General features: G+C 39.0%; 1 protein-coding gene across 4 annotated transcripts in view; it reads left to right on the top strand.

Moving 5' to 3' along the window:
• The window catches only part of CTNNA2 (catenin alpha 2), a 1121468-nt gene that overhangs the window by 141918 nt on the left and 960598 nt on the right, over positions 1 to 18952 (top strand). For all 4 annotated transcript variants that reach the window (XM_080682951.1, XM_080682952.1, XM_080682954.1 and 1 more), the window contains exon 2: positions 196 to 301. In XM_080682951.1, coding sequence (XP_080539077.1) covers positions 200 to 301 — 102 coding nt within the window. In that variant the 5' untranslated portion in view covers positions 196 to 199. The remainder of the gene's footprint in view (positions 1 to 195; positions 302 to 18952) is intronic.

The following is an 18952-nucleotide window of genomic DNA, read 5'->3' as shown; positions in this document are numbered from 1 at the left end:
TTCTAATCGGATTCTAGCATCACCACCTTGCACAGTTCTGGTTCTGAGTTCCCCACCTCTACCTTGACATGTCTGGACCAGAAAGATAGTCTGCAAGTATGTTCGGAGTTTTGGTGAATTATTCATTTTGAATCCTCATGGTAACAGATTCTTTCAGTGATCATTATATCGAACTGACAGCGTGCGTTTCCACAGGGAGATGACTTCGGCCACTTCACCTATCATTTTAAAATGGGACCCCAAGAGTTTGGAAATCCGGACGCTCACAGTGGAGAGGCTACTGGAGCCGCTTGTCACACAGGTAAGGGATGTGCGAAAACACTTTACTGTGACGTGTGTATGTTCCCATTGTGACAGGTGCACATGTCTATCACGATTCTCCACAGACCTTAGAACCCTTAGGAAGGAATAAATCATGCTATAATGCTGGTTACTTAATGTGTATTACTGCCTGAACTGTGGACAATTTTAGTGCACAACAAGATTTCAAGTGCCTTTAAGAAAAACCCTTCACATGATTTTTTTAAAATTAAGTTGATGAGATAATTAAAGAGGGGGACTTGGTGAAGGGGACTCTTATTGGAACTAATGGGTTCAAAGTCTAAATAAACCATTCTTAGCATACTTGTGGATGCTGGTGCACAGTTTGGAAGAACTGTACCAACTGCTGCAGAGCAAAAATTATTTAGTGAGTTGCTTTTTCTTTAGTTTACGAGGGAGGATGCATCATGCTGGAATGATGACATGTTCCATTTTTGTGTTGTCACAGTTGTCACATTGCCAATGACTGTCAGTGGAAGACACATTTTCGGGATTGTTAATTTTTAAAAGTTGACTTTTGTGTTTTGTGAAGCGCATTCTTTGCTATATTAACTCAGTAATGTATGAATGTAAAAATTTAAGATTTTTATATTATATTTTTGAGAAACATTATCCTAAATTAAGTAGAGGGCTTTCATATTGGTTTTCCATAGCTGCTATAGCAAAGTACCATAAACATATTGGTTTAAAGCTTCATAAGTTTATTTTCTTATGGTTCTGGAGGTCAGAAGTCTGTAAACCAAGGTTTAGGGCTGCATTTCTTCTGGAGGCTCCAGCAGAAAGTCAATTTTCTTCTTTTTCCTAGTTTTTAGAGGCCACATGGCTTCTTTGGCTGTTTTCTCCATATTTTAAGCCAGCAATGTAGCATCTTTAAATCTGCCCCTGACTGTGACCTCTGATTCTGTCCTCATATCTCCTCCTCCCTTCCTCTTATAAGGACAAGCATGCTTGCATTGGACTCACTCAGATGCCCCAGAGTAACATGGACATCTTTGTGGGTAATTATTCAGTTTATTATAGTCTTCCCTCTGCCCCTCTACAAATTCACATCCTTTCTGCAATAGTTAAAACATAATGCCTGGTATAAAGTAAATGTTGAGTAAATATATTTTTCATTTTTATTTTTTTATGGTTATACAATCAGACTCATATTAGCTATAAACCAATATTGCATAAATTAATGAAAAGGATATGGGTGAATATAGAGTGGGCAAGCACAGTATTTATTACACATAAACTTATTTTTTTTAATAAAACAACTTATTGAGTTATAATTGACATAAAAAGCTGTACATATTCTATATGTGCAATTTGATGAGTTAAGTGTACACCTGTGGAACCATTCCCACCATCAAGGCCATAACATATACACCACTTCTATGTTTCTTCCTTGTTGTTGTTGCTGTTTGGTGGTAAGAGCACAATATAAGATCTACCCTCTTAGGAAATATTAAGTATATGGTATTATTAGCTTTAGGCACTCTTCTGTGTAGTATATTCAGAAATTATTTACTTGGTATCATAACCATGCCCTACCCCCTCTCTCTCTCCCCAGCCCCTTGAAACCACCATTTTAATCTTTGTTTCAATAATTTTGACTATTTTAGATTCCTCATATATGGAATGTGTTTTCACATAGTATTTGTCCTTCAGTGCCTGGCTTATTTAACTTAGCATAATGCCCTTCATGCCCATTTATTTTGGCATAAATGGCAGGATTTGTCTTTTTAAAAGCTGCATAATATTTAATTGTATGTATATCCCAATTTTTTCAAGATTATTACATTTATTCTTTAAATGGACACCGTTAAAACTGCTTTTAGTTATCTTGTCAGAAACATATTTTTTCAGAAGCCTTGTAAAAAGACTTTACTAAGAACCTATATGCCTCTCATTCACTGATAGAATACGAGAACTTTTTGTGTCTTCTTAAATACATCTTTATTATAAGCCTTGTAAAATGTTTCAGGACATGTATGTTTTATTACAATTAATTACAATTAATTTTATTTCTTAAAATTTTTATATTTATTTTTCCTTTGGTTTTGTTCTGGATTATCTAAAGAATAGCAAATCTAAGATTAAAAATTAAAAATTGTTGTCTTTCCCATGTATTTTTCAGTCCAGTTATCTACAAGTCTTCTGTCAGATGAAGGCAATGCATTAAATATTTATTAATAGTAAGGACAGTAAGCTAATTCATATTTGTTCACTTAATGTACAAATGCTTAAAAGAATGCTTAAAATGCTTACTGCATTTTACACAGTGACTTAGCACTGTAACTGGTCTTAACATTCCTCCAATATTTCCTGATATCTAAATGGTTTCTGTTTCTTCCTAGTGTTCCTACCCTGATTAAAACAAAATCATTCTTTAAAAAATATAATTGTTAAAACAGCTTCTCTCTATATTATTTACCCATAATATAATGGCTGTACTATCAAGACTACACATTTCCTTCCCTGAAATGTAACCTTAGGTGATGACCCTTGGAGGATATATGGTCAGAAAATATTAGATACTAGAGGCATGATGCATGAAATTCATGCAGGAGTAGGCCTTCCTTCCCCCGGCTGCTGGCACCGGCTTTCCTCTGGCACCCGGGACCTGGGCTTCCCTTTAGCTGCCAGCAGGCACCCGAGACCTGGGCTTCCTTCGCAGCCCTGGCTTCATCCAGAAGGTCGTCCAGAAGGATGTCTGGTCTAATTAGCATATTACACTTTTATTATTATAGATAAACTACACTGTCAACATTTAATGGCAAATATGGACAGCAAGAAAATTAAAACCAAGTCTCTATTTGTATCAAACACACAAACACTTACATACATATAACATTATGAATTGAATAAAGTTTATATCAATACTAGAGGCATGGTGCATGAAATTCGTGCACAGTGGGGGGTGGTGTCCCTCAGCCCAGCCTGCACCTTCCCCAATCTGTGACCCCTCGAGGGATGTCCGACTGTCGGTTGGACATCCCTCTCACAATCCAGGACTGCTGGCTCCCAACTGTTCACCTGCCTGCCTTCCTGATTGCTCCTAACCGCTTCTGCCTGCCAGCCTGATCACCCCCTAACCACTCCCCTGCCAGCCTGATAGATATCTAACTGCTCTCCTGCCATCCTATTTGCCCCCAACTTCCCTCCTCTGCTGGCCTGGTCACCCCTAACTGCCCATCCCTGCAGGATTGATCACCCCCAACTGCCCTCCCTTGCAGGCCTGGTCCTTCCCAACTACCCTCCCCTGCTGGCCATCTTGTGGTGGCCATCTTGTGTCCACATGGGGGCAGGATCTTTGACCACATGGGGGCAGCCATCTTGTGTGTTGGAGTGATGATCAATCTGCATATTACTCTTTTATTAGATAGGATAGAGGCCTGGTGTATGGGTGGGGGCTGGCTGGTTTGCCCTGAAGGGTGTCCCAGATCAGGGTGGGTGTTCCCTTGGGGTGTGGGGTGGCCTGGGCAAGGGGCCTGTGGTGGTTTGCAGGCTGGCCACTCCCCCCGGTGACCGAAGCGGAGGCCCTGTTATCTGGGATTTATTTATCTTCTACAATTGAAACTTTGTAGCCTTCATCGGAGCCAAGCCTTGTGCTCACTCTGTGGCTGCAGCCATTTCTGTTGGGATTTATTTATCTTCTATAATTGAAACTTTGTAGCCTGGAGCAGAGGCCAAGGCAGGCCAGGGCTGTGGGAGCTTGGCTTCCTCTATCACCAGGGGCAACCCTAGCCTCCTGCTCTCTCCAGCTCCGTGGCTGTCACCATTTTTGTTGGGATTTATTTATCTTTTATAATTGAAACTTTGTAGCCTTAAGCAGAGGCCTGGGCTGGCCAGGGTGTGCGGAAAGGTTGGCTTCCTCCATCGCCGGGGAAACCCAAGCCTCCCTCCTGCTCTCTCTGTGTCCGCAGCCATCTTGGTTGGGTTAATTTGCATACTCGTTCCTGATTGGCTGGTGGGCGTGGCTTGTGGGTGTAGTGGAGCCATGGTTAATTTGCATATCAGTATTTTATTAGGATTCTGTGACACAGTGTGCCTTGTAGGTAGCTATCTTGCAGTGTCTGATAAAGATGGATAAGGGAGGTAATAAACATCAGGAGTTAAGGGGTTCTCAGTAAAATTTATTCACTGTTATAAGAAAATGATATTAGGAATTGATTGTTAAATATTTAAAAAAGCAAACAATTTTTATTATTATGATCATCATGTATATGAGATTGCATATTTGTCATATTATGTTGCACTGGGCCTCTAGTATGCATATAAGATCTTTGGTTAATCTCTTCCTCCCATCCCCTCTCACCCCTTTTCTCTGAGATTCATCAGTCTGTTCCATGTTTCCATGCCTGTGCATTGAGCATCTGCCCCTTGGTGGTCAGTGAAAATCATAGCAGCTGGTCGGCCGGTTAATTGTCTGTCTCCCGGTGGTCAGTGCACATCATAGTGAGCGGTTGAGCGAACTTAGCATATCATTAGCATATTATGCTTTGATTTGTTGAATGGCCGACTGGCCGACTGGACACTTCGCATATTAGGCTTTTATTATATAGGATAGAATGTTGCTGTTATCCTATATAATAAAGTGTAGTATGCAAATTGTCCCCTTGACCAGTAGTTTCTTTTGGAGTTTGACATGGGGCAGGGCCGGCTGGGGGAAGTGAGGGAGGCCCCAGCCAGCAGTGGAAGCAGGCTGAGGGGGAAGGGAGGAAAGCTGTGGCAGGTGGCTGGGAGAAGGGAGGGAGGCCCCGGCCAGCAGTGGTGGTGGCAGGTGGCCAGGAGAAGGGAGAGAATACCTAGCCGGTAGCTGGCAGCCAGCAGCCACTAGGGACCCTACTAGTGCACAAATTTAGTGCACTGTGCCTCTAGTTTGTAATAAAAACTCAAAATGGAAATGGGACCACACTTTTAAAATAAAGGAATGTACCATGTAAATCTGAAACTACGACAGATAAAACCCCTTTTTTATAATATGATTGTATAACTTTAAAATTAATATGATTATGGGGTTAAGTGGCTAGGTATAAGATAAATATACAAATAGTTTTAATTTATTTAAACTAGCTAAAATAAAAACAGGAAAATACAGCTGGCACTTGAACAACACAGGTTTGAATTGCTACACTCCACCTATATGTGAATTTTTTCCCCAATAAAGAGCTATACTCTTTTCCATCTGCAGTGGGAAATTTATGGATATGGAGAGTCAGCTGTATACACTGATCTATGCCATTTTATATTGGAGACTTGAGCATACCGAGATTTGGGTATCTGCGAAGTCCTGGAACCAATCCCCTGCAGATACGTGGGACAGTTTAATTTTTGGCGAAGTAAAAAGTTATATACGGATTTTTGATTCTAAGGGGAGAGAGTGAAATTCATAACCCCATGTTGTTCAAGGATCAATTATATTATTTTATAATTGAAAAAAAATACACTTAAAAGGCCAATTATTTTTCACATATGAAATGCACATTAACTTCAGAGTTTTTCAAATGTGCAATTTTGTAATATTTTCATTGAAGTTGAGATTTTAAATGTATAGGCTTTAAAATCAGGGAGGCTTGATTGTGAGTGCAGTACTGATCCTGATACTTTGAATAGATTACTTAATCTCCCCTTAGATATAAATTATAGATAATACTAATCAGTTCCTTAAAAGATTATTGAAGGGATAATATGAGATGGTGCATTAAAGTGATTAGGGAATTACTATTACTATGCTTATAGTAATACAGATTTACTCTTAATGCAGTGTTCTTTACTACTTTATAGTAATCACTTCTCAGTTATTAGAAATAGGTGCCATGTATAACAGAAATTCATGGGTATTTTTTTAAGAAAAAGTTAATGCATACTTAGAAAAAAATATGACTTGCATTTTATATTTACTCAAAGATAACTAAAGTAGAAATTATTGGGAATTCAACTTTAACCATTTTAGGAAGCTAATGAAGCTTAGATAATCATAATAAGACAGAATTTGCTGGAATTTTCTTCCTTATTTCCTTACAGAAAAACAAATGATATGAATTTCATGAATCTGCAACTTAAGAAATAATAATGAGCATCTGATAAAAAAAAATACCACTAACGCTTAATGAACTGTTTTAAATTAGCCTGATGGGGAAGGAAACTCCTAAGAAAAGGAGCTCTCTTTAATTTCCAATATTATTTTGAGTAATATCCATGGGGCCCTATAAAGTTAAGCTCTAGTAACTTCTATAATTGGGTCTTTTTAAATTTTACTCAAAAGTTACTAATTACCTCAAAAGCTAAATAATTAGAACTTTACATACTTAAATATATGATTTCAAAATTTCAAAATTTAATTTTATGCTTAAAAAACTTGACATTCTTTCCCTTTTGATAGTAATTCCTTATGAAAGAAGTCACCTGTGTGTGACTCACAATAGTAGTTAAATCTACTAGTACATTCATAATCAGGAAATCAGGAGATTTAGACTTAAAATCAGGAGATTTTTACCTGAAAATGATTCAAGATATAAATCAATACTCAGAAATGAAGTAATCTGTGAGAATTAAACTAGTGTGTGCCTTTTTATCCTATACCAGTGGCCGACAAACCGCGTCGCGAGCCTCGGTTTGCCGCTCTGTTGACTAATGAGTTTGCCGACCACTGTCATATACTACCCTTTACCTCTTTGCACACAATGTGTCACAATTGCCTAATCCTCACAGCTTCCAACTACACGGTAACATTTAGTCTAGTCCAGTGGTCGACAAACTCATGTGGCTCGCGAGCCGCGGTTTGCCGACCACTGTCCTATACTATACACTCTCTTACACAATTTACAACATGGATTATTTTATCTAAGAATTTGCCAAAGAATTTAAATTATAAAATAAGTCTCATTGTACCTTTTATTCATCTGTCCAGAGATTATCACTATTGAGAACTACCTTAATTCTTGCTTAATTCATGAGTTTCAAAGATTAGTACACATTTGGATGGTTTCCATGGTAATACTACAATGTTACATACAATAAGTTGTTGATGGATCTTTATCAGAGGATTAAAATTGTATGAAAAATAAAGTATGTGCTAAAAGCAAATGATAGGAACTTCATTAAGCTTGTTTATTTATTTTTTGACCAGTTTTATGTATAGCATGGCTAACCCATTTCTAAGTATTTTCTTACTTTTAATATTTAATTATTTTATACCAAGTCCCATTTTAATTTTTGGATAATATTTTTCTTGCATAAAAAAATGTTTTGGTTTATCTGTTTTTAATAGCAGTTTTTTTTTTTTAATATATTTTATTGATTTTTTACAGAGAGGAAGGGAGAGGGACAGAGAGCCAGAAACATTGATGAGAGAGAAACATCGATCAGCTGCCTCCTGCACACTCCCCACCGGGGATGTGCCCGCAACCAAGGCACATGCCCTTGGCCGGAATCGAACCCGGGACCCTTCAGTCCGCAGGCCGATGCTCTATCCACTGAGCCACACCGGTCAGGGCAATAGCAGTTTTTTTTTTGTTTCTTTTTTTTTTTTTTTTTTTTTTTTTGTGGATGAATGAACTACCTAAAATACTATAACTTTATTTAAAACCTATGATTCTCTCCTGGTTAAAGAAAATAATAATGTATATTCAAAACAGATTTAAGAACAAGTAATGAGCTAGTTTAGGAATTTACCTTTATTGCATATAGTAATATTTAATTGAAAGATTATAAAGTATTTTATTGTTTTAAAATGGTTTTATCTCTTAATATAAACATTGCTATCTTTTTTTCACAGTAGATCCATATAACTAAAGTAGCTACTATGTTGGAAGTACTTCTTCCAATTGAGGTCATATGGTAGATTGTTCGGCAGTAACTGTGTTTGCCACTTCTAAAATAGGAGTTTAATTGACTAGTGTATAGTCTGGAGTTAAATTAATTTCTCTTTTGGGATTATGTTCAAAGTTGTGATGTCTACCACCAGATGGTAGTGATACTCTCTTTGTAAGAGGCCAGCTGTGTTGGCCATGTTTGGAAACTTCAGTAATGTATAGTGCCCTTTTAAACAAAAAAATTAAGAACAAAACAAAATGCTTCCAAAACCTAGAGTGAATTTAAAATAGTATAAATGTGGAATTAGCTATTCACGTCTGTTTATTCATGAGGAAGTTTAAAAAATAAGTACTAAAAGATCACAAAAACCAAATATTGAAATTAACATTAATTTGATGGATAATATTTTGTTGAAATTAAATCCTTGCATCGGATGTAAATGTGGTGGTGATTACTCTAGCTCTGGTTGTTTGGCACTCACACAGGGGTCCTCAAACTTTTTAAACAGGGGGCCAGTTCACTGTCCCTCAGACCGTTGGAGGGCCGGACTATAGTTAAAAAAAAAAACTATGAACAAATTCCTATGCGTACTGCGGGCCCGGAACAAGTCGGCTGCTAAGCAGGACAGGCAGCGGCACCCGGCGGGCCGGATAAATGTCCTCGGCGGGCCGCATGTGGCCCTCGGGCCGTAGTTTGAGGAACCCTGGATGTGATGAGTCAATTCTCAATCTTCAGGAGCAACTACTGCAAATTACAACTAATGATTGCACCATGGCATCAATTCACCTTTGTTTAATATAGATATACACACAGTTAACAGGCTGCATCTGACTGTATTCTCTTTTCATTAGCATAGGACAACAAAAATTAACTAGTAAGATATTATGGTTTTAGAGTTCAAGCTAACTATTCTAACAATGACTCAACACTTATCTTCCATCAAAATATTTACTTTCAATAATTTCTATTTTAAACACTTTGATTTTTTTTAGATATACTAATAAAACAAATTCCATTTAGTGGAAAATAAATGAGTGTTCTACATAGTACCTCAACTTATTAATTTCTTCCTCTTAATGAAAAAGTGGGTTGTGGGTTTCCCACTGTTGACTAATGAGTTTGCCGACCACTGTCATATACTACCCTTTACCTCTTTGCACACAATATGCCACAATTGCCTAATCCTCACAGATTAGAGAGAGAGTTTTCCTTCCTTCCTTCCTTCCTTCCTTCCTTCCTTCCTTCCTTCCTTCCTTCCTTCCTTCCTTCCTTCCTTCTCTCTCTCTCTCTCTCTCTCTCTCTCTGTTAATCCTCACCGAAGCATATTTTTCCCATTGATTTTTAGAGAGAGTAGAAGGGAGGGAGAGAGACACACAGAGAGAAACATCAATGTGAGAGAGACCCACTGATTGGTTGCACACGTCTCCACCAAGGCTAGGGATGGAGCCTGCAACCGAGGTACGTGCCCTTGACCAGAATTGAACCTGGGACCCTTCAGTCCACAGGCCTATGCTCTATCCACTGAGCCAAACCAGCTACAGCGATTCCTGGTTTCCTCTCCTATGTAATGCTTTGGGGCTTGCATGTAGGAGTGGTCCAAGCTGCTGAACTAAATTGTCTAAATTTCTTTTATTAGCATCTTGTCTTTGCTTGTCCTTCTGCTCTGGTTTCAGTTGGTGCTCTTCCCCAGTAGTAGGAACTGACCACAGAGAATTTAGAACTTCTAAAGAGAAAAGGGGGAAGGCCTGGTGTTTCTCGAGTAGTTGCTATGTTCCTGATAACACCTTAGGTATTTCCAGGAATTTACATCAACCTGGCAAAGTCAGAAATCTTTTCTCCATTTTACAGATGAAAAAAGAGAGACTTAGATCACACAATGAAAGGCCCAACATGAATCAGACTGAGTAGTAGGTCTGAGTCCTCGGGAAAACATGGGCTGAAAATACTGAAATGGTCAGTTGGCTGGTACATCAACCACAGAAAATGTGCAGAGAGAAATGTAAGAGGGTAAAGGCATAAACTGAAGGTGTGGGAAGGAGAGAGCTCCCAACAATAACACAGAGGAACAGGAGCAAGCAGAGGTGAACAAAGTATTCTTACAGTCAGAATTTAGTACCTTTCCTTATTTCCATCACTTCCCTCTTGCCCAAACCAACTGACATGCAAACATAACCTAAACACATTCTTTAACATTCAAATGAATAAGTTAAAATAAAAATCCAGTTTTTCATTTTGGATGGCTAAGGGCACGGGAATACCCAAATTGAGCAATAACTCTTCTTTTATTCTGTTTGGCAATAAACTCAAACCTTAAAAGTATTTTTCCCCTTGCACTTTCTGTCTCAGTGAATTCTTATCAACTACTTTAAATAGGAAAAGGGGAAGTTAAAACTAAATTTAAATATTAATGTAATGCCAAGAAGAATAATGATTTTTATGTACTTGGAATAGGACAATTAACAAAATCTTATGCATTTTAATACAACCATTTTAAGGGAGAAATTGTGGGAGGTTGGCTAACAAAATTGCTCATAACTGATTTGGACAATACAGAAATCTTATCTGAGCTGGTGACCAACACATCCATTACACCAAGCATCAGAATGCCTAGAAGGTGACAGAATTGCATTTACTCAGGGAGCCCTTAACTAGCTAAGTAATTAAAACTTGTCAGAGATCTGAGATAGAGGATTAGGGCATGTCAGTAGGCCTGCTGGAGAGTACAAAAGCTATGCTTTGTTTTCCCACAACTAAGAAGGAAGGAAGGCCAGGAAAAATAATGGAGACTCTGCCTAGCGGTTTTTCTTTCACTCTGAGGTAACTCTCAGCCCTTCTGTAACATGGATATCTTGGCTTCATGACCCTGCCTTCTCAATCTTTATCTTATTCCCTACCTTGGCTTTAAATGTTCCTGTTTTTCAGGGCTTAGTCTTGAGACACCTCTTTCCTTTCTTCTGCATTTTCTCCCCAGGTGATTGATGCTACTCATCCCATTGGCATTAGATATTATCAGTATACTGACAACAACACTTGCAACTTGAGCGCACACCTTGTCACTGAGTCCTTTTCATGGAGCCCTTTTCTTACATGCAAAATTCTCCTTGGTTTCTCTTTTCTCAGGTCTGCCCTTCTTACAAATGTGAATCTCCTCTCTCTCTCTCTCTCTCTCTCTCTCTCTCTCTCTCTCTCTCTCTCTATCTCTTTCTCTCTATCTCTCTCTCTCTCTCTCTCTCTCTCTATCTCTATCTCTTTCTCTCTATCTCTATCTCTATCTCTATCTATCTCTATCTCTATCTCTATCTCTATCTCTATCTATCTATCTCTTCCTCTTCACTAAGGCTAAACCTGAAGCTAAGCAGAGCTAAAATAGTGTTTTTGGAGCAAGTCAATTGTAATTATTTATTAGGTTGTACTGCCTTTTACAAGTATATTTTTAAAAATTAATGGGCTTAGGAAAATGTCATTTTTACAGGTCAGTCTTTCTTTATTAGTAATTTTGTGCTTTATCATACTGAATATTGATAATTGTTGTCATATTATTATCTGGGCATAGAAAAATGAAAGGGAGAGTAGAAAATATGATTGATTTTTTAAAGATCTCCCACAGCATGTTAGCTACATTTAAAAATGAAAAAGATATATGAATTACTTGAATATGATATTACAAAATATAGCTATTATTATAAATGTACTATGGAGCCCTGTGGTAATGGCTGAGATGGTAATTTTATTCTAAACTGCAGTTTTCAATGGCTTATTTAACAAGAACTCCCAATTTATCCTGTTGACTGAAACTTTTCAAGTTTGTTTTCATTCCCTAGGGGAATTTTATAAAGAGATGAGGAAAAAAATCCCTTTAGGTGACTCATTCCAGCATGACAAAAATGATTTTCACTCACCTATTTAAAAATTCAGAATATTTTGGTGGCTTATACATTTTTAATTGGTTTCTAAACTTTATTTTTTACATGAGTATGTTTCCCAGAAAGGTCAGGCACTGTGGTTCAATAAAATAGTCATAAATTTAAAACAGCTAAACATTATTGAAAATTGAAATTTTAATTGTGTAATATGTTTTCTCATTTAGCTTATCGCAGGCCAATTTTATAGACAGATAATGAAAGGATGCTAAATTTAGTTTCTTTTTTTTTTTTTTTGCAAACTACTCTCTATCAGTAGATAGTAAGTTTGTTAATGACAGAACTAGTGACTGATTTCAACTTGGGACTGGTTGGTATTCTCATATGTATTTTCTGTCTTCATTCTATTCATTACCAGTGGTTTTACTGCTCTCTCAGACACCCATTTACTGTATCTGGGTATTGTACTTTGTGAGGCTTCCATGAATTATCATTGCTATTCACAAACTCACTGATGATTAACCACACCCATAGGGATGATATTTGATATCTACAGATATAGGAGATTTTCAGATATTATTTCACATTTTTTTTTTACATTAATACTGAACCTGTCAGAATAGCTGTCATCAACAAATCAACAAGTGGAAAGAGCTGGTGAGGATGTGGAGAAAAGGGAACCCTGGTACACTTCTGGTGGGAATGCAGACTGGTGCAGCCACTATGGAAGAGTATGAATTTTCCTTAAAAAATTAAAAATGGAACTGCCATTTGACCCAGTGATTCCACTTCTAGGAATATACCCTAAAAACCTGAAACACCAATTAGAAAGAATAAATGCAACCCTATGTTCATAGCAGCACAATTTACAATAGCTAAGATTTGAAAACTCCCCAAATACCCATCAGTAGGAGTGGATAAAAAAGCTGTGGTATATTTACACAAGGAATACTACGTAGTTATAAAAAAGAAGGATCTCTTATCCTTTGAGACAGCATGGGGGGACCTGGAGAGTATTATGCTAAACAAAATAAACTAGTCAGAGAAAGACAAGTATCACATGATCTCACTCAGATATGGAATGTAATGAACAAAATAAACTGATGAACAAAATAGATTCAGAGACATAGAAGCATGGGACAGACTGACACATCTCAGAGGGAAGGCAGGTCTGAGGAGGTGGATGGGGAGTTATTAACAGGGGAACTTATATGCATATATGCATAGCCATTAGACACAGACAATAATGTGGTGAAGGCCTGTGGGGGTGGTTGTGGGGTAAAGGGGAGACAATGGGGAAAAAAGGGGGACATCTGTAATACTTTCAACAACAAAGATAAATTAAAAAAAAATATGGAAGGTGATAAAGTGACCAGTAGTTTAAGACTAATAGAAAGGAAATGCTGTGGGAACATAAGTGAGAGAAGTAGACTTTTATTCTAGACTTGGAGTTAGAGGAGGAAAGGGTTTTAGCTATATCTTTTCTTTAGTGTTCTCTGATGGTTTGATGGCCCTCATCTTTTAGAAGATAAATATTTTATTGAAAATGTAATTGACCTATAACATTATATTAGTTTCAGGGGTACAACACAATGTTTTGATATTTGTATATATTGTGAAAAGATAATCATAATAAGTCTAGTTAACATTCAATACCACACATAAAAACAGATTTTTGTTTTGTTTGTGATGACAACTTTTAAGATGTACTCTCTTAGCAACTTTCAAATATATAATGCAGGATTATTAACTATGTCATTACACTGTATATTATATCCCGTAAGTTATTTATTTTATAACTAAAAGTTTTTACCTTTGACCCCCCTTCACCCATTCACCCCTCTCCCATCTACTGTTCCTAGCAACCACTAATCTGTTCTCTCTATAATTTGATTTAATTTCCTCCCTAAGATTCTACATTTAAGTGAAGTCATATGGTATTTGTCTTTCATTTAAAAATGTATATATTTTTACTGATTTCAGAGAGGAAGGGAGATGGAGAGATAAAAACATCAATGATGAGAATCATTAATCAGCTGCCTCCTGTACTCCCCCTACTGGGATCAAGCCTGCAATCCGGGCATGTGACTTGACCAGGAATGGAACCGTGACCTTCTGGTTCATAGGTTGACGCTCAAACTTCTGAGTCACATTGGCTGGGCTGGTATTTCTCTTCCTTTGACTTATTTCACTTAGCATAATGTCTTCAACTTCCATCCATGTTATCACAAATGGCAATATTACATTTATTATGACTTAGTAATATTCTCTTGTCTATATATACCACATCTTCTTTATCCATTTGTTTCCATAGTTAGCTAATTATTGATGGGGAAGGAAGCAAAGTGGGAGTCAGACATCTTTGGGCATTGTCAGCCTGTTTGCTTCATCAGGAAGCTGCAGAGTCACACTCCTCCCCAGGGAACCACCGTCTTTCCCACAGATCACTGGGGGGAAGGGATAGAACAAAGGGAGATAAAGTCAAAATGGTGCAGGGGAGGTGCTTGACCATAGAGGTCCATCAGTAAACCTGAAAAAAGATCATTGGCTAGGGAGCTGGACCCAGTGCAAGCCCATGGAAACTTGGGCAGATGATTGGTTATTTTGAAAAAGTTCCTGGTTAAAATCCCAGAAGTTTAGAAGCTTTCTCTTTCTCTTGCTGGTGATTCATGCTCCCCCCAAGTGCTCACCTGTTCTCTCCATTGTAGCCACATGGCCCTAGCAGCGGTGTGGCACCACTGGCCACACTGGTTTCAAATGCAGGATCTTTTAGGAGCCTGGGTATAGCAGCAAAGCAACAGATTGAAGCCAGGAACAGAAGCTAAGCTTACCTAATGCTGGACTGAACTAAGCTTTAATATGGCACAGGATCTCTGCTCATTTGCTCTGTTTCTGGCCCTGATTTTCCATGGTGGGACAGACAGAGATGGAACATTGGAGGGGCTTCCTTTTGATTTTGCATCACAAATCAAAACACATTCATCCATTGATGGACACTTAGGTTGCTTCCATGTATTGACTATTGTAAATATGTAATGTTGCAATGAATATGGGCATGCATATCTCTTTCTAGTTAGTGTTTTCAATTCATTTGAATAAATGCCCACAAGTAGAATTGCAGGATCATGTGGTAGTTCTATTTTTGATTTTTTTGAGGGCCCTCCATACTGTTTCCTATAGTGGCTGTACCAATTTATATTTTTACCAGCAGTGCACAAGGGTTCCATTTTCTCCATATTCTTGCCAACATTTTTTTAAATCTCTTTTTGATAATAGCAGTGTGAAGTGGTTATCTCATTGTGGTTTGATTACATTTTCCTAACGTGTAGGGATGTTTGAGCACCTTTTATGTACCTCTTGGCCATCTGTATCTCTTCTTTCAAAAATGTCTACTCATTTCTTCTCCACAGACACGTTTTATAACTTGGTGTATCTTTTAGGACCTCATCCTATAGGGATGAATTCGTAACTACAACCCAGATCCTGATGACTAATGCTGCCCTAACTTTGCCAATGCACAAGCCCTCCTTCTTATTTTAATCCCATTCACATGTTCCATAAACAACTATGGTAGAGAAATTAGAATTCAGTGAGTTTGTTCATGCTAAAGTTTTTTGGTTTTTTTTATAAAACATAATTGTGTAGGTAAGATGATGCATTGGATACAAAACATGTCCCATGAATTGGACACATCACAAGCCAGAACCTTCTGGAGGTACTCCACAGGAGGTGTAAACAGGAGAAACTCTTTGTTTTTACTCTCTGCTAATGCACTTGTAACTTTTGGGAAATTGCTCAGGTTTCTTAAAATGAGAATCTATATTATAAAGAGGTAATATACAAATTAGGCCAGGACTCTGTAAAGGGTCACGACCAGACAGGAGGAGGTTGTGCATGTAGGTAAGGCCCAGAGCAGAGACGGAGACAGAGGCAGGGGGGCCTGCCCGAGCTGGTGCGGTGGCTCGGGTGGCCCTGGAGCGGACACAGGCAGGGGGACCGGGGGATGCTGCGAGTCAGGTGCGGGTCCCCCCCGCCCCTCCGCCGTGGTGCCATCCAGTCTGACTTCCGCGACGGCTGGTTCTTCGCGAGTCAGGCATGTGTCCGCCCCACCGTGGGGTGCCTCCTCGCACGATTTCAATCACATGCTGGGCCTCTAATATAATATAGTTCTTATATATTATTCTGCAGTTCCTTTCTAGTTGAAGCAAAAGGATTGATTTCAAATACCCTAGTACTAACACACCATAAATGTGGGCAACCCAAGAAACTGAGCAAACTCTGTAGTAGGCATTTTCTAGAATATGTGGAGTAGCCAGACCCATAGTTAATCTCATACTCCTGTATTGTGTTACATAAGTTTCCGACTTCCATAGTTTCTGTCTTTGGATTTTAGTTGAGGAAACTCACTTGTACAGACTCTTATTGTCTGTTACCAATTAAGCTACATATACATCAGTAGAGCTTCTCCTGGGCTCTACTGATACTCCCCTGAGATAGAGATAGACAGGTTGTGTCTGTGTCCAGCCTGAGTTTCATTAGATACTTACAGATCCTCATTTCTGTTATTCTGGCACATAATTAGACTTCACAGAATGTAGTAATTCTGAAGAATTCTAGGGAGTAAAAATCAATTAAGAACAACTGGGCATTCAGTAATCATTAACAGGAGTGCTCATTTTGCACCATGGTGATATGTGGTCAGACAGAGAAGAAGCCATCAACACTAGCATTTTTAAGAAGGTCCCAGTAAATTGCAGGTTTGACAGTTTGCAGAGTTAAAAGGATATAGAATGACTTATTTTCAGTCATCTGAAACTTGTGGAAATGCTGTTGAAAACCTTATTACTATTTGCAGATCCTTTCCATAAACAGACTTGAGGAGGAGATAAAATTGAAAAAGAAAATTGCTAGCAATTTTTCAAATATTAGGCCTACGAGAAGAAGAAATAAAGATTAATGTGGGAAAGTAAGGTGGAATGGTTCAGATTTAAGCTTTATTAAGGAACATCAGAGCACATGAGAGAAACAATTTACAACATTAAGTTGTTAGTAAAGAGTAAGTGAAAGAAGAATAGCATGTTTGGAATACTGTGAAGTATTATAATGTATGGAAAGGAAGCATATAGAGGGCAAACTTGTGAGAATACTTCATGGTTTTTCTTCTTTGAAACTTGAAAGGTAATGATGGCCCAAATTAAAAACTAGTCCTAAAAAGGAATAAATAGCCCTGGCCAGTTTGGCTCAGTGGATAGACCGTCAGCCTGTGGACTAAAGGGTCCTGGGTTCAATTCTGGTCAAAGGTACATGCCCAGGCTTTGGGCTCAATCCCCAGTAGAGGCTGTGCAGGAGGCAGCCAATCAATGATTCTTTCTCATCATTGATGTTTCTGTCTCTCTCTCCCTCTCCCTTCCTCTCTGAAATCAATAAAATATATTAAAAAAATAAAAATGAATAAATATATGTAACTTCATCTTTGGTAGAAAGACATATTTCCTGCCTGTGCTATCTGGGACATGGTGAGTAGGTATTCTCTAGTATATGCCTTTAAGTGATGTCTTCCTTACCAATAGGAGCCTTTTGTGATAGTTTATTTATTTTTAAGATGCAGAGAAGTGTAGGGAATTAAATAATATTTCTGATATTAGAAAATTTGCATTAAGAAGTCTCTCCAGTAAAGCTGTATAGCCAAAGGAACTTTATTTTCTCTCTCTTTTTTCTAACTTTTAGTCATCTCCAGAAGTGCTTATCGGTGCGATTTGCTCCTTTCCACCATATAAATCCAGTTCTTAGCGGTGTGGTGCTTTCATTATCAGGGATAAGCAAGGTCACTAGGGCTGAAGAGTCTTAAACAGTTCTCCTTGTAACATTAGTGAAGATCTTTGGCTGAAAGGATTGGAATATCCAAATGAAAACGGCTTACACCAGAAGGGTTTATTTTTCTCACATCAACTTGGGTCAGTTTAACAGCTGAACAGGGCCAGGGCTCAGGCTCACATCTCTCATTTGCTCAGCCTAATCCTCATGGACACAGCAGGGCTGCCTCTCAAGAATGATTTTCTGCAGAAACCTTAAGAGAAGGAGGAAGGACTGAGACCTCAGCCTGTTAGTCTGTTTTTAAATCAGGAAAGTATCTGAAGAAGGATTCTAAAGGAAGACAGAAGGACTCCTAAAACTCACAATGTCACTCTTCCACACCTTTGCCACACCTTCCCTGAAGCAGAGTTCTTCAAATATAAATTAAATCACTTGAATGGTAACTGAAACCAACTTCGCCTAGATCGAATGTCTGCAATTCCCTTGACGTTAACATAACCACCTCTGATAAACCTGATGATTTATGCAATGGAGTAGCTCAACGTGTACTAGCTCTGGTGGCAGCTTTCATGTTTTAGAGTCCTTCTGTTTGGGCATTTATAAATGCTACTAAAGGCCCTGTGCACGAAATTTGTGCACAGAGGTGGGAGGGGGGGTGTCCCTCAGCCCAGCCTGCATGCTCTCCAATCTGGGACATCCCTCTCACAATCCAGGACTACTGGCTCCCAACCACTTGCCTGCCTGCCTGCCTGATTGTCCCTAACCACTTCTGCCTGCCAGCCTGATCACCCCCTAACCACTTCCCTGCCAGCCTGATTGACACCTAATTGCTCCCCTGCCTGCCTGGTCACCACTAACTGCCCCTGCTGGCCCGGTCACCCCTAACTTCCCTCCCTTGCTAGACTGGTCGCCCCTAACTGCCCTCCCCTGCTGGCCTGGTCACCCCTAACTGCCCTCCCTTGCCGGCCTGGTTACCCCCAACTGCCCTCCCCTGCAGGCTTGGTCTCCCCCAACTGCCCTCCCCTGCAGGCCTGGTCCCCCCCCAACTGCCCTCCCCTGCAGGCCCGGTGACCCCTAACTGCCCTCCCCTGCTGGCCCAGTCACCCCCAACTGCCCTCCCCTCAGGCCTGGTCCCCCCCCAACTGTCCTGCCCC

This window comes from Plecotus auritus (assembly GCF_963455305.1).
Source record: "Plecotus auritus genome assembly, chromosome: 8".
NCBI lineage: Eukaryota > Metazoa > Chordata > Mammalia > Chiroptera > Vespertilionidae > Plecotus > Plecotus auritus.
This window is presented reverse-complemented; position numbering and strand designations above follow the sequence as displayed.